Source organism: Astyanax mexicanus, chromosome 4 (assembly GCF_023375975.1).
Source record: "Astyanax mexicanus isolate ESR-SI-001 chromosome 4, AstMex3_surface, whole genome shotgun sequence".
In the NCBI taxonomy this organism is placed as follows: Eukaryota; Metazoa; Chordata; class Actinopteri; order Characiformes; family Acestrorhamphidae; genus Astyanax; species Astyanax mexicanus.
Window position 1 is genome coordinate 49,902,403 of NC_064411.1, and position 14,046 is coordinate 49,916,448.

Below are 14,046 nucleotides of genomic sequence, written 5' to 3' on the forward strand. Positions count from 1 at the left end.
ATATTTTAAAATAAAGCATTTCTTAAATGTTAACTGTAAGATTTTGTTTGGAAACTTAAATTGTACATTTTGAATTGCCGCATGTTGCATGGACAATTCTAGCCAGATTCCACCAGTCCTGATCATTACCACCCACTGCACTACTGTCTACTGTGGCCTCACTCCATATCCAGTAATTAACATCACCTTGCCATGAGCCTGTGTTCTGACCAGTGTTCAAACTCACTCACAAGGTAATACTTTGTGATCAGTTTACTTTATTTAACATTACACTATGCTTATATTACTTTTGGTAATTTGGTATGTGCGTGTCATCATTGGTGGTCAATTGAAACAAGTATGACTGTCCTCTGTGTCCCCCTAAAATTACTGTAGAGGCAATTTTTTGTGCAATATGGACAAGGGAAATTGGTTGTGGTAATGAATAGTGGAATAGTTTTTTTTTATCTTATTTATAATTTGTATCCCATTTGTATCCTCAATTTACAAGGCCAATTACTAGTGATGCTACCCTTGAACCTGAAGCTTCGAGGCGTGTGTTGAAAAAACGACACGCATTGGTTCGAATCACTGAGCCGATGCTTGATTCGTTCTACAAAGATCACGTGACCAATGACGTCCGAAGCTTCATTTCGGCACACAACCACGTGACTGCTTCAGGGAAAGATTCAAAAGCGGCAAATCCGGGCGCGCAGTTCGAGGGTTGTTAGCGGAGATACAGAGACAGAGACAGAGACAGAGACAGAGACAGAGAGCGAGAGCGAGAGCGAGAGCGAGAGAGAGAGAGAGAGAGAGAGAGAGAGAGAGATAGATAGATAGATAGATAGATAGATAGATAGATAGATAGATAGATAGATAGATAGATAAGATAAGATAAGATAAGATATAGATAGATCATATATAGATAGATAGATAAGATATAGATAGTAGATAAGATATAGATAGTAGATAATAAAATATTAGAATGGAACCAGTAAGAAAAAGAGTCCGTTCTGAAGTTTGGGAACACTTTGAACTTTTGCCATCAAATAAGGTAGAAAATTATTATTTAGAAAATATAAACTTTGAAAGAAAACTATGCCTTTTAGACATATGGCATTTTATTAGTTCTGTAAGAGTGTACAATAATTATATATATATATATCCTCATAGTTCAATGTGTGTACTGTAATGGCATACATCCAGTAAAAGTGTTGCCTTATGACAACATATTTTGAAATAACCAACTGAACCCCAGCACTGTGGAAAAAAAAATATTCCTAAATAAAAACTAAATTACACATGTACATAACCACGTCCATTAAATATGTGCCCCCTGCCCCTTACACAAGCACCTTCACCGTTATGAGCATACATTTCTTTCATCAAATTCTTCCATATCCCCCATGCAGCATATCTACATGAGCCTTGCCTATGGAAAAATAGGCAATGGACTAGTGATACATGTAAACATGTTACAAACCCTGCTTGGAAAGATGTGAATAATAGTGAATAATATAATTTTAAAATTTGGTATATTAACAGATTAATAACATGGTGAAGGGAAAAAAGCAACAATGTGAATGCAATTAGAATTACAAGTGTAGTTTCTCCAGTGTGCCTTATCAAGGTACATTCTAAGTGTATTATATATTAATTAAAAATATATTACAGTTATGTCTTTTAATATAATGCATTAAATTATCCAGACATCAAAGTATTCTTCCATTTCCTTTTTTCAGTTTTTATTTAAACCTCAAATGTCATGTAAATGCACTGGAACAGGTTTAAAAACTGTAAAAAGACAAAAAAAACGCCCCTCGTCCTTTAAATACACAAAGCACTTTCAGGTTTTGCCCACCAGGTGCCGCTGATGTCCACTGTGTTATGAAGCTCCGAGTAATGAACCTTTTTTCGATACAATTAGGAAAAAGGCTTCAGTGCTTCAGAAAGCCTCGGTTTGCCATCACTACCAATTACCCAACCCACTCAATAGGACTCTCTACCTTTCCTCTATTATTAGTGATGCCCCAACACCAGGAGGGTGAAGACTAGCACATGCCTCCTCTGATACATGTGAAGTCAGACACCACCTCTTTTCAAGCTTCTGCTGATGCAGCATTGCCGAGTAGCATCACAGCGTGCTCGGAGGAAAGCGCAGCAACTCGGATCTGATACATCAGCTCACAGACGCAGCCTTGTGCTGATCAACATCACCCTTTTAGAGTGATGTGGGGAAAGAGCACCTTCTACTGTACCCACCCAGAGAGAGCAAGGCCAATTGTGCTCTCTCGGGGGTCCGGTAGCTGATGGCAAGCTACATGAACAGGATTCGAACCAGCAATCTTCTGAGCCCTGAAGGAGCCTTTTTTGAGTCTCTTTGCGGTACTACCACTATGTCCTAGAGACAATTGAGAGTTACCTCTCATGAGCTGAGCTCCTGCTCCTTCTTGCATGTTTTTTCTCCAAAGATTTCTATCCAATGCAATATGCTCCCAATTTTCCAGTGGTATGTGGAACCTTTTCTAGGTTGGTCTTGATGTTATCTTGGTAGCGTTTTTTTTTTTTTTTTATCGCCAGAGGCTCACTGACCTCCCTTCATTTGAGAGTAGAGGATCTGTTGAGGGAGATGCTTTAGAGTTGGTGCTGCCTTATTATTATGGTGGTGATGCTGTTCATATTGGCCTCCTCCAGAATGCTGATGTTTGTCTTCCTATCCTTCCAGCTGATCCTCGGTATCGTTCATAGGAATCTTTAGTGGTGTTGTTCCAGGACACTCAGGTGCATGACTCTGCAACATAAAGCAGGGTGGGGATGATAACAGCTCTGTAGACCAGGTGCTAGGTTTAAGTCTCATGTACTACAAAGGTGCGACTTAGAGGGCAGGTTGGAAAATGCTGGAGTGTTGGTCATATGAGCTTCTAAAGTTCCACTGAGTCCTCTATGCAAGGACAAATGAACACTTTGCTTCTGTTACAGTGCACCTTTTGTTCTATAACATCTTATGAATTATGTTTCTTAACTAGTGATAGATGGTGAACATATGCAAAAACCATGTGTCTTAATTTTTGATGTTTTTTTTGTTTTGTTTTGCATGAGAGCAACAATCTAGTAACATAGCATTAAAAGTAAGAAAAACTGTGTTTGGTAGATTTGGTATTTCTTTGTTGTAACAATGCTTCCTGGCAATAAATGTTATACTGATTGAAATCCTGTTAATTTCTCTTTTAAATGGACACATTTGTAAGGAACATGCCTTTGTGGGATGAGCAGCAGAGTTGTGTTGTGTTGTGTTGTTGAGTTTTTCCCACAAAAAAATATCAAATATCAAATCAAATTTTTCTGATGTTACTATTGACACTTGTTTTAAAGATATGGTTCTCCCAGTTGAGCATGGGCATTGCTGTAGTCTTCAGTAGGTGCCTGAGCTTCAAAAATCCGCATGGCACGTTGGACTGATCTGGATCCAGCCCATGCGATTGGGAACTTCAAGCTGGTGTTCCCCAAAACTAAGTTGCTGTATTATTTGGAGTGAGCCCTATCTTCAAAGTATCCACTATCTCCAAACTGAAGGCCAAGTTTCATATAACGGGGGATGTCAGAGACCCAAGTTCCAAGAAGACGACACCCCAAGAAGATCCTCAAACACCAAATAAGGCAATGGCAGAATAAAGCCCTGTCCGGACGGGGTTAGTTACTTAGGGGGACGTCTGTGAAAAATATACTTCTACTCCGTGATAAAACTCCTGCATCCAGACTGCAATTGAAAAAACAGGAGGACCAGTGAGTTTTTTTTTTTTTTTTTAATTTTGGCTTTCTCGGTCACATGACATCATGTTCAGTAGCTCCTCCATTTCCACTCTCAAAACCATGTTTATGTGTATCTCTGTGGAAACGCACGCCTAAAGTGTAATTAGGGTGCGCGGCAGTGGACAAATAGCTAATTTATTAAATGTGAGGTGAAACTAATCCCGCCTGGATAGGGGTTTAGCTGTTTGGTATTCTCAAAAAAGTTTTGTCAAATTTTTCATGGGTACAACTTAGCAACACATACTTTTTTACAAATGTTCTCCATTTTTAAAGATAATTAACAGGATTTCCAACATTATAAGACTTATTGCAGGGAAGCATTGTTACAACAAAGAAATACCGAATCTACCAAACACAGCAACTAACTTTAGTTATTTATTAGTTGGTGTTCCAGGCAGTTGGTGTCCTCAAACTGTGATGTGTAAAGTTCAGAGGAAGTAGGTGTTTGACAGTGGAGGTGTTTGCTTTCCTGAAGCAGCAGCACACCACCCCTTCTGTACACTGTGGCAGGCCTGGCCTTGTTGGAATGTGTCCATCAGTGGCTATTTTATAATCATCCTAGAAGAGATGGAACTGTGCCAGTGTATGTTAAACTTTCTTTACCTAAAAACCTCATATGAAAATGTCAGCTTACTGTTACATTCTGTGAACATTTCATCATGACTGTTAAAAATGGCCCAAATGACCTGCAATAAAAAATCTTACATCAACATGCTGCTATGTTATGATTCTTTTTCCACCTTTATTAAAGCATTATGTAAGAATTGTTATTTCTTGCTTCAGCACTTGCTTTAAAAGTTGTGGTACAGACATATAGAATCAGAATCAGAATTGCCTTTATTGTCACATGGTCAACCAGCGAAATTAGCCATCAACCCATCCATACAGGACAGGAAGACAGGGTAAGCCGCAGCGTGTGCACGCGCCGCCAAATATATGCTTTACACATGCATTTCTGGACAGCTGAGTGGCTTTACTGCTATTTAAAACCTGACTGGTAGAATTCATACATAAGACACACTGGATTATAAAGTGCACTGGCAATTTTTGGGAAAATCAAAGGATTTAAGTGCGCCTTATAGTACGAAAAATACGGTAATTTATTTACATAAACCTGAATTTAAAAAGTACTCATACACATTCTCACCAGAGAGGTCTCCAAATCCCCTAAAAGTTACATAGTTTTGCTGTAAGCAAAGGGATTCTTTAACTTGTAATAATAATGGAAAAGCCAACCAAACTGCCAACACAGGGTCATTTGACAGCTAACTGCCAGTTCTCTTTCATTAGAAAACACACCCACATTAGTTTGCACTCTGCTGGAAAGGGGAAGGCCCAATGTCATACCAAGTTCTGTACCTAAGAACCCTTGAGGAGCTGCTTTTAAGACGGTATAGTTACTTAAACATAAGGTTCTTCAAGGTTATTTAGTAAAGAACACTTTTAACCATTTACTAGCCCAGTTAATTTAACGATTTACAGTATGATGTTGATAATATACAGAGAAAACAGACTTAGTTTTAGTTGTTGTAAATAAGGAAAACAAAAAGGTTTATTATTCCAATGCAGAAGATGTTCTAAATTTCTTTTTTAACAGTTTGATTTAGAATATTTTGTGGCGTTAAACATGGTTCTGTTTTAGGACCTATGAAACTGATGTCAAGGATGTGTCAAAAAGCACTTTTTTTCTTTCCAAACTTCCCCAAAAGGCCCAGCAGGATCTGCAGTGCTGTGCCAAGCCTTTCATGAAGACTGAAGAAAAGTAGAGTACAAAAGCCAGACGGAAGAGCCATGTTTTAAAAGGGCTCCGGGGAACTCTGGCAGGGATTATAATTGCTGACCTGCACTGAAAGAAAGGCGCACTGGCGTTAACCCGGCAGGCCGGCCCGTTCCGCTGCTGTAGCGAGGATGAGTTGGTAACTAACACCCTGCTGAATTATTGACACAGGAATCCTCATTAGGCCTGATAATGAGTGCACTAGAGTGTCCAGCTGCCTCCGGTACAGCAAAGCCCGGGGCATGCTGACTCTGTGCTCTCCAGCAAATCCAACTCGAAATGGGTTAAAGTACCCAGTGCTTGTGATAGTTTCCAGAAAGTTCTTCTCCACTATCAATGAGAATAATCTGATTACTGCAGAACATAGGAGTTTGCCAGTAATCTGATCAACGTTGGTCAACCATGGTTACATGAACTTGGGTAATTGGATAATAGAAAAACTCTTGAATACTCAACTTTTGCTTAACAACCAGCCAATAAACCAGCAGAATAAAATGTAAAAAACAAACTTAATACCGTGTGTTTAACACATTAAGGTAGAAGAATAAGATTATTTAAATCCTTTAGTTTTAGAATGGTTCCAAAAGCGTTTGGACGCCATCTTGTGGGTATTGCACTTAACGCTGCTCGATTATTTCCACTACCACAGTCTGTTTTCACACATGCACACACTGAGACATCCCAGAATACTCTGCTCAAGAGTTTACATGCACTAAGAAATACTGTATCTCTGTATATTCTTTATTCAGTTTTATTTCTAATTTAACCCCCATTTGGAAGGCCAATTACAGTAAGAGGTTAAAGACTAGCACATGCCTCCTCAGATACATGTAAAGTCAAGTCTGTTTTTTCGCACAATCATTCATGCAGCAACACTGGGTAGCCAGCATGCTCAAAGAAAAGCACCGGATTCCCAACTCTCACAGACTCCGGCTGCTGAGTGTAAATCAGCATGACCGGGATTGTCAGGATCATAGTGACAGTACCTCAGGCCAGTAGACCACTCAAAGCCCCATTTATTGGATTTTTAATCAGATTCCTAGACAATAATCAAATCTAAGAATTCAGAGTATGCTGTTTGCTTGACTTCAACATTAAGATCACTGCAGAAATCCTTTTATAATTAGATTATAAATTGGAAAATGATTGTCTGGGAAAAGTCATGGCACACAGACTCCACAGTTGAGTCCCAAACAAATGAGAACTTTCACCCTAAATGAACTCTGGAAGGTGAACATTTCAGCTAATGTGAACCTGGGGCATTCCCAAACAGTGCATGCCAACCAGATATTCCCTATTGACTGTTCTAAAGATTTTAGAACAACTTCATTGAAATGTTTGAAATCAATTCTTCTCAAAAACGAAATGGTTGGGATTTCTCCTTTACAGTCCATAATATCATTACACAATTCCAGGAATAGCAAGGAAAAGACAGCACTGCATCTAGAACTGTCATTCACCAAGGCATTACTTCGGCAAACCTGTGTAAAACGCTACAATAGAGAGTTATATTCATAAATGCCACCAATGATAACCAGTGGCTTCAACCACTCTAGGCTCTAAAACATCTGGGATGGACCATCACACAGTGGAAATGTATATTGTAGTAAGACAAATCAGTATTTCAGAACTTTTTTGGTAGAAATTGGTGCCATTGGTGCTTCTGACCAAAGACCAAAAAAATACCATCCAGACTGTTATCAGCAACAAATCCAAAGGCCAACATTCTACATAAATTGAGATCTTAGAGCAACATACTGTATGCAAGACAATGCAAAACCACATGCTGCATAAGCACATGGCTGTGGAAGAAGTGTGGAATAGGGAATGTGTGGATTATTTTAAAATAAATCATGCAGCAACAATGATACCGTACTGTTGCACACCGTGTTAAGACATGCTTGCCGGAAGAATGAGACAAAATAACATCTGAGATCAATTACATCAATTACAAACCTCCAACACTCATTCATCTGACAGTGGAAAAAATAACTTCCAACATGAGAATGTTGATGCAAGTTGGAGAATGTTTCACTAGTGTACTTTGGCCCACGTCCAAGTGTGACGCACCAGCCCAATGTTTGGGTTTGTGTGGGTTTGTTGGAGAACATTGGGTCAGTGTGCCATAAAAACTGCTTCTTCTCTTTTTGCTTCCTTCCTTTCATGCATAAATGGTGCATAAATTGACTGCACTGACCCGAGACACACTGCTGTTAGGAGACAAAAGGAGATAAACAAAGGCCTAGTGTGCTTCATAAGTCTGTGCAGTTGTAGAGGAAAAAAAAACAAACAAAAAAAAAATTAAGTGTCTTTTTTTAGAAATGAAAATGACTGATAAGAAATCTTGTGATAATGATACGGAAATTGCGCACTACATGCTCCAAATAATTCATTCCTATTAAATTTAATGCGTCCCAAGGTTGCTCTATTAAAAGAGCAGTAGCGATAACTGTAGCAACACATTAACTATGGGCTAAAGGCAAAGACAAAAATAGGCTGAGCAGTAATGGAGCTTTGTGGCTGATTCCATTAGAGGCAATACTGGGAGGTCATAGCTTTGCTCTCAAGGGCAAGATATGGATCAGGCTGGCTGGATTGTTCTTCTCATTTCAGCAGCTTTAAAATCAATAAGTAAGCAGTTTATACAAGAGGAAAAATAGTAGTGGAAGTTCTAATCAAAGACGACTACAACTATGAATCATGGTACTAGCGGGAATAGGAATATTGCCTTTTTTGTTTCTTTTTCATTTTGTTTATGCTGTAGTAAATAAAAGGGTGCATTTTGAATTTTAGGCATTAAAATAGCAGCAAACAGCTCATTTCTATGTAAAGGTGTAGTGGAGTAAAGGGATTCTGAGTATGAGAATGAAGTCACACCCCCTCACTGTGTGTGTGTGCATTCTCTGATCTTTGCTCGTTGTGTAGTCCCACCCAGTGAAAAGGTAGGCCCTCCCCAAGAGATAAGACAGTGACCACACACTGCACTGTGCTTGCAAGATGACATGCTAAGGCAGGGGTGTCAAAACTACGGCCCGCGGGGTATTTTAGAAATAGAATGAAAGTTGGCCCGCTGTTAAGCAGGTTTTATAATGTGAGATTCAAAGTTTGAACGCTAGGTGTCAGAAACTGGCCAAAGAGTCTAAAAGCGGAGAGAGTGTGCAGTTGTAGCGCAGAAAAACGGGCCAAAGAGTCTAAAAGCAGAGAGGGTGCTCAGTTGTAGCGCAGAAAAACGGGCCAAAGAGTCTAAAAGGGGAGAGGGTGCGCCGTTGTAGCGCAAAAAACAGGGCCAAAGTGTCTAAAAGGGGAGAGGGTGCGCAGTTGTAGCGCAGAAAAACGGGCCAAAGAGTCTAAAAGCGGAGAGTGTGCAGTTGTAGCGCAGAAAAACAGGGCCAAAGAGTCTAAAAGCGGAGAGGGTGCGCAGTTGTAGCACAAAAACGGGCCAATCAGGAAAATGCATTATTTAAAGTGGTATATTTCATTATTTGTTTTATTACAGAGTCTGTTGCCCGTGACCTCAAATTTATTTCTCATTCTGGCCCCCAACAAAAAAAGTTTGAACACCTCTGCGCTAAGGGGTAGGGGGTGTCCCAATTCTTGTTAGGCTGGAGGGGTAGGTTAGGGGAAGGGATAGAGCTTGTTAGCCCTTCATACAGAGATTTTTCAGATGCAAACTTCAAACGAAGAGGTATGAGAATCACTGGTGAGATGGCAAAACAAAGTGACACTTAGCACTATTTTACCAGAGTTTAATGTGTAGTTTCAATGTTTTATGGTCGAATTCTTCATAACAAGCATAAAACGATCGCTAGTAGGTTGTTTCAGTAGCTAGCTAACTTTCTCGTTCCACCTTAAATGGTGCAACAGACAGCAGAAGCTGTTGCATTTGAAGCAAAACGGAAAAATAAAATAAAAGTTAATTAAAGCTAATTTCAGCTCCCCATCACAGAGGAATTACAGAATGGACAATAATAATTCATTTCTACACCACCTCCCCCCTTTCTGAAAACATACGATTCCCTATGTTACTGAAGTTTAGCGCTCCTGATGACGTATCAGTTGCTTGCAGGGTTGTCCCAATTTTTAGGGGTAGGATTTTACCGCTTAATCTGTTCCAAGTGGGAGGGGTAAACTCAAAAAGAAGGGCTAGGGGTAAGTTGTAGGGCCAAGAGGTGAAATGGGATTGGGCCTAACAGTCTGCTTTAGTAGGGTTAAAGCCACGTTTCTAACTGCTCCAGGAGCTAGGCTTTGCAAGAATGGGATAATTTAACCTTGATAAATTAACCTAACAACCAACCACAGCCAGGTTAGAGCCAGAATGCTAACAGACCCAGTACCTAGGTTTGGCCTCAATATTATTAAGGGTTTAATACTAAAGCACAAACTATTTAGGATAGTGTAGTATTATCCTGTGACGCCTGACTGTGTTCTACTTTGGGGCCTATGAAACTGATCTTATTATGACAGTAATACAGTTATTAGAGATTACAACTAAGGTATGGGTTTAAGTACAGAGTATTATTAAAATGAAAATAAATGTTCAGGAAACACAAGTGAATTTAAACTTCCATGGGCCTCTTATTTTCCATGAAAAAAGGACCATATTAAAATCTGTTTCCCACATTTCTACACAAGTATATGGAACTGGTACTAAAGAAGGGCCTCCCTGAAAGATCAAATCACTTTCAGCTTAAACTTAAATTAGAGAAATGAAGCAAAATAAGTGAATAAGTGTGAATCACTGCACCAGTGCTGGTGCATAGGTAAACTTTGTAGTATGTAGCTGTTTGATGCCCTCTGCTGGCTTAATGAAGTAAGAGTAGTGGTCCAAACTGAACAGAACTGTACACCAAACTGAGACTACCAAGATTCAGTATGATGTCTGTATCTGATTGTTTTGTAATGGTAAAGCAATGGTTAATTTTTACAACATATCCAAATGTAAGCAAAAAAAGAAGAAACTTGTTGTAATGTTTCTCAAAAACCCAGGAAAGATTATCTGCATGACCCAATTACAGAAGTAATTCCCAAATAAAGAACAAGCTCACAAGTACGCTAGTGTTGCCAAGTAGCTAATATTCACATGTTCATTCCTCAGCAGCACTAGCATAAACCCCCTATAACCCAGAGCCCTTTAACCAAGAGTTCTCCAGTGAACACCAACAAACCCAAATGTCAGGTTTAATAATTTTAATCATTTTATAAATAACAATAATTCACAAAGTGGGGAAACACTGGCAGCAGCACTGTTGCCATTCCTCCGTCATCTCTGTGATAAACATACTTAAGAGTGAAGAGCATGACCTCTGTGTGTGCTGTAAGCAAAGAGAGTGAATAAGATGTTCATAAATGGCAACATGAAGAAGAAGTGAAGTGTTCTGTAAACAGATTAGTGCTGTGCTGGCCCATCTGTGGAGAACACAAATTCAACCCCTATACACTATATACCTATTTTCCAAACCATTTAATTCAACAGAGCTTCCAGAATAAAAGGGCCCGTAAAATTGACACCCAAGTTTCCTTTTTGCTTTAATGATGAAACGATGAAAAAGACTACTACATAATATTGCTTCTTTAAATAAACAGACAGTTTCCATTATTTGGTGCATTCAATTTGTATCATGAGATACACATTTCATTTATCATATACATACAGTACAGGCCAAAAGTTTGGACACACCCTCTCATTCAATGCTTTTTTCTTTATTTTCATGACTATTTTCATTGTAGATTCTCACTGAAGCATCAAAACTATGAATGAACACATGTGGAGTTTTATGTACTTTACAAAAAATGAGCTGTCCTCCACAGTCACCGGACCTGAACCCAATCCAGATGGTTCGGGGTGAGCTGGAGCACAGAGTGAAGAAGGCAAAGGGGCAACAAGTGCTAATAAACACCTCTGGGAACTCCTTCCTTCAAGAAAACCATTTCAGGTGACCGCCTCTTGAAGCTCATTGAGAGAATGATGCCAAGAGTGTGTAAAGCAGTAATCAGAGCAAAGGGGGGCTATTTTGAAGAAACTAGAATATAAAACATGTTTTCACCTTTTTTGTTAAGTACATAAAACTCCACGTGTTCATTCATAGTTTTGATGCTTCAGTGAGAATCTACAATGTAAATAGTCATGAAAATAAAGAAAAAGCATTGAAAAAGAGAAGGTGTGTCCAAACTTTTGGCCTGTACTGTAAATAAACATACGTAATAAATAACATAATAAATTACTGCCAGGAAGAAAAAAAAACATTCTCAGAAGTGTACAACTCATGATTGGAAGACTAAGCTGAGATACTTAGATCAGTTGTCCATTCTAATCTCCAGGTCAGTTCAGCTGACCACTCGTACCCTGGCTATGAACAACGCAGCAGCAGCGTCCTCAAACTCCCTAGCATCCATGGTTGGGCCTTCCTGCAGCTTGCTGGTGACGTGCACCTCAGCCATGGCCCGGGCCAGCTTGGCCGGTGAGATCTTGGCACTGGCCTCCAGGAAGCGAGCAGAATCGGCCCCGTGCGAGGTGTCCAGCGCCTCCTCCAGGGTACCCAATACAGCACGGCACAGTGCCCTCTCCGCAGGCCTCTCCGGGCGGCTGGCCACGGCAGCGTACAGGCACTGGGACTTACGAATGTAGTCGGCGAACGCAGCGCACGTGAGCACGCCCTGCCGGAACAGCTCATACGGCACAGCTTCGTAGTCATGGCATCGAATCCTGCGGAGCAATGGAGCCGCCGTGGTACCAGACAGGCCACCCTCACTGCACAGGCACTGCAGCATTTCGGTGTACAGACGGCCTTGGACGCCACCGGAACCACTCCAACTGGAGCCACACAGGGTCAGCAGGTCGTAGGCCACGCGGATGTTGTTGTTGAATGCAGATCTGAAGCAAAACATGAGCAAATATGCAGGTCAAATGCGAAAAAAATTGCTTTTTTCTGATTGCAAAAGCTGTATTTTTTACAGTGGATGAAGAACTACCTGTACGTTCCCATTATGTCATTTTAACACTCTTGGGTCAACTTGCTAGGATTTCCTGACCTGTGCAGTTGTGGCTAAATGGCTTATTTCTAATTGTTTTGAGGGAGCGCATCTACACAGGCCTTAGTGAGCTCTTTGGTCTTTAAATATGGATAAATAAGACAGATGTCAACCACATCCTCTCAGATAATCATTAATCAATTTATCAATTGCTCAGATGACAGCTTTGCACAACTCTGAAATGGCTTTCAGTTAACAACTGTGCTGAACTTTAAAAGTCAAGAGTTAATTACTTAAATTTAAAACTTTACTTTTATTACTTTTATTGAGTAAAGTTCTAATCTATATTATGACAAGAACTACTTAACTAAGTAAAGAAAACATGATGGTCAGTCAATTCTAAAAAGGAATTTCAAGATTTTTGAAACTATCCTCAAGTGCAGTTACTGCAAAGACGATCAAAAACATTATAAAAATGATAAAACTGGCTCTCATCAGGACCATCCCAGGAAAGGAGGAGCACCAGAAACCGCTTCACAGAGTATTTTGGTTTGTTTAGCACTTTTAAATTACTACATGATTCCTTATTATGTGTTCCTTCATAGTTTGGATGACCTAAGTGATCATTTATAACTACAATATAGGAAAAGCGTGTTAGGTTAACGCTAGTATGCTACCGGTACCTCTGAGAGTGATGGGCCAGGCTGAGGTGCCACAGTGCCCGGCTGAGCTGCTGCTGCTCCTCCGCCGAGCTCTGCTCCTCCTGCTTCGGCCCGTCCTCTGCTCCAGCTCCGCCGCCCGGGCCGCTCTCCGCCTCCGACACCAGGTTACTGAAGTGCTCGGCCAGGAACCCAATGGGGTCCTCGGACCGCGCCTCCACCAGCTTCAGCAGCGCGTCCCGCAGCAGCAGCCCGACCCCGGCCTGAGCCAGCAGCTCCTCATCGCTCTCCGCCTTCCCGGCCTTACCGGAGTCCGCCACCGCCGCGCCCACCCCGGAGCGCCGCTTCTCCGCCATCACACACCGAGCCCTGCTTACTATTTATTATTTACTGCTTATTAAGGCTGCACAGCCATACATTACATTTATAAAATACACAGAAAAGCGATTTTTGTCATTTAGTTAGCTAGGTTAGCATAACAGCTAACCCTAGTAACCATCGCTCAACTGCGGACTAGCCACTGCTGTTGCTATGGGCAGCGGGAAACAGGCGCATGCGCACTGAAGAAAATGCAAATATTAACCCTTTCACACCTGAATTACCTCTAGTGATGCAAAAGTGTAAGATTGCTGTTTTCTGACTTAATATTTTACTATAAAATTTAGTAAATATTATTATTTTACTAAAATATTTATTCGTTTTTTTTCAATTGCATTGGAAGCCTGTGTGTAATCTTTTATATTGACATTTCTTTTTCATAAACAGTAAAAAAAGAAAAGAAAAAAAAAGAAAAATTTTCTAAATCATAATAAATTGTAAAAATGAGCTGTTACTTTGCCTCATTGGCTCTAG

At 40.3% G+C, this 14,046-nt stretch overlaps 1 protein-coding gene across 1 annotated transcript; it reads right to left on the bottom strand.

Moving 5' to 3' along the window:
* Nucleotides 1-11,067: 11,067 nt before the first annotated feature.
* Nucleotides 11,068-13,748, bottom strand: tpgs1 (tubulin polyglutamylase complex subunit 1). Its single transcript, XM_007241590.4, has 2 exons — nt 13,219-13,748; nt 11,068-12,437 (listed from the first exon to the last, which is right to left on the bottom strand). Exons 1-2 carry the CDS (start codon nt 13,548-13,550, stop codon nt 11,891-11,893), a joined length of 879 nt encoding a protein of 292 aa, XP_007241652.2. The 5' UTR covers nt 13,551-13,748; the 3' UTR covers nt 11,068-11,890.
* Between the last annotated feature and the right edge of the window lie 298 nt (nt 13,749-14,046).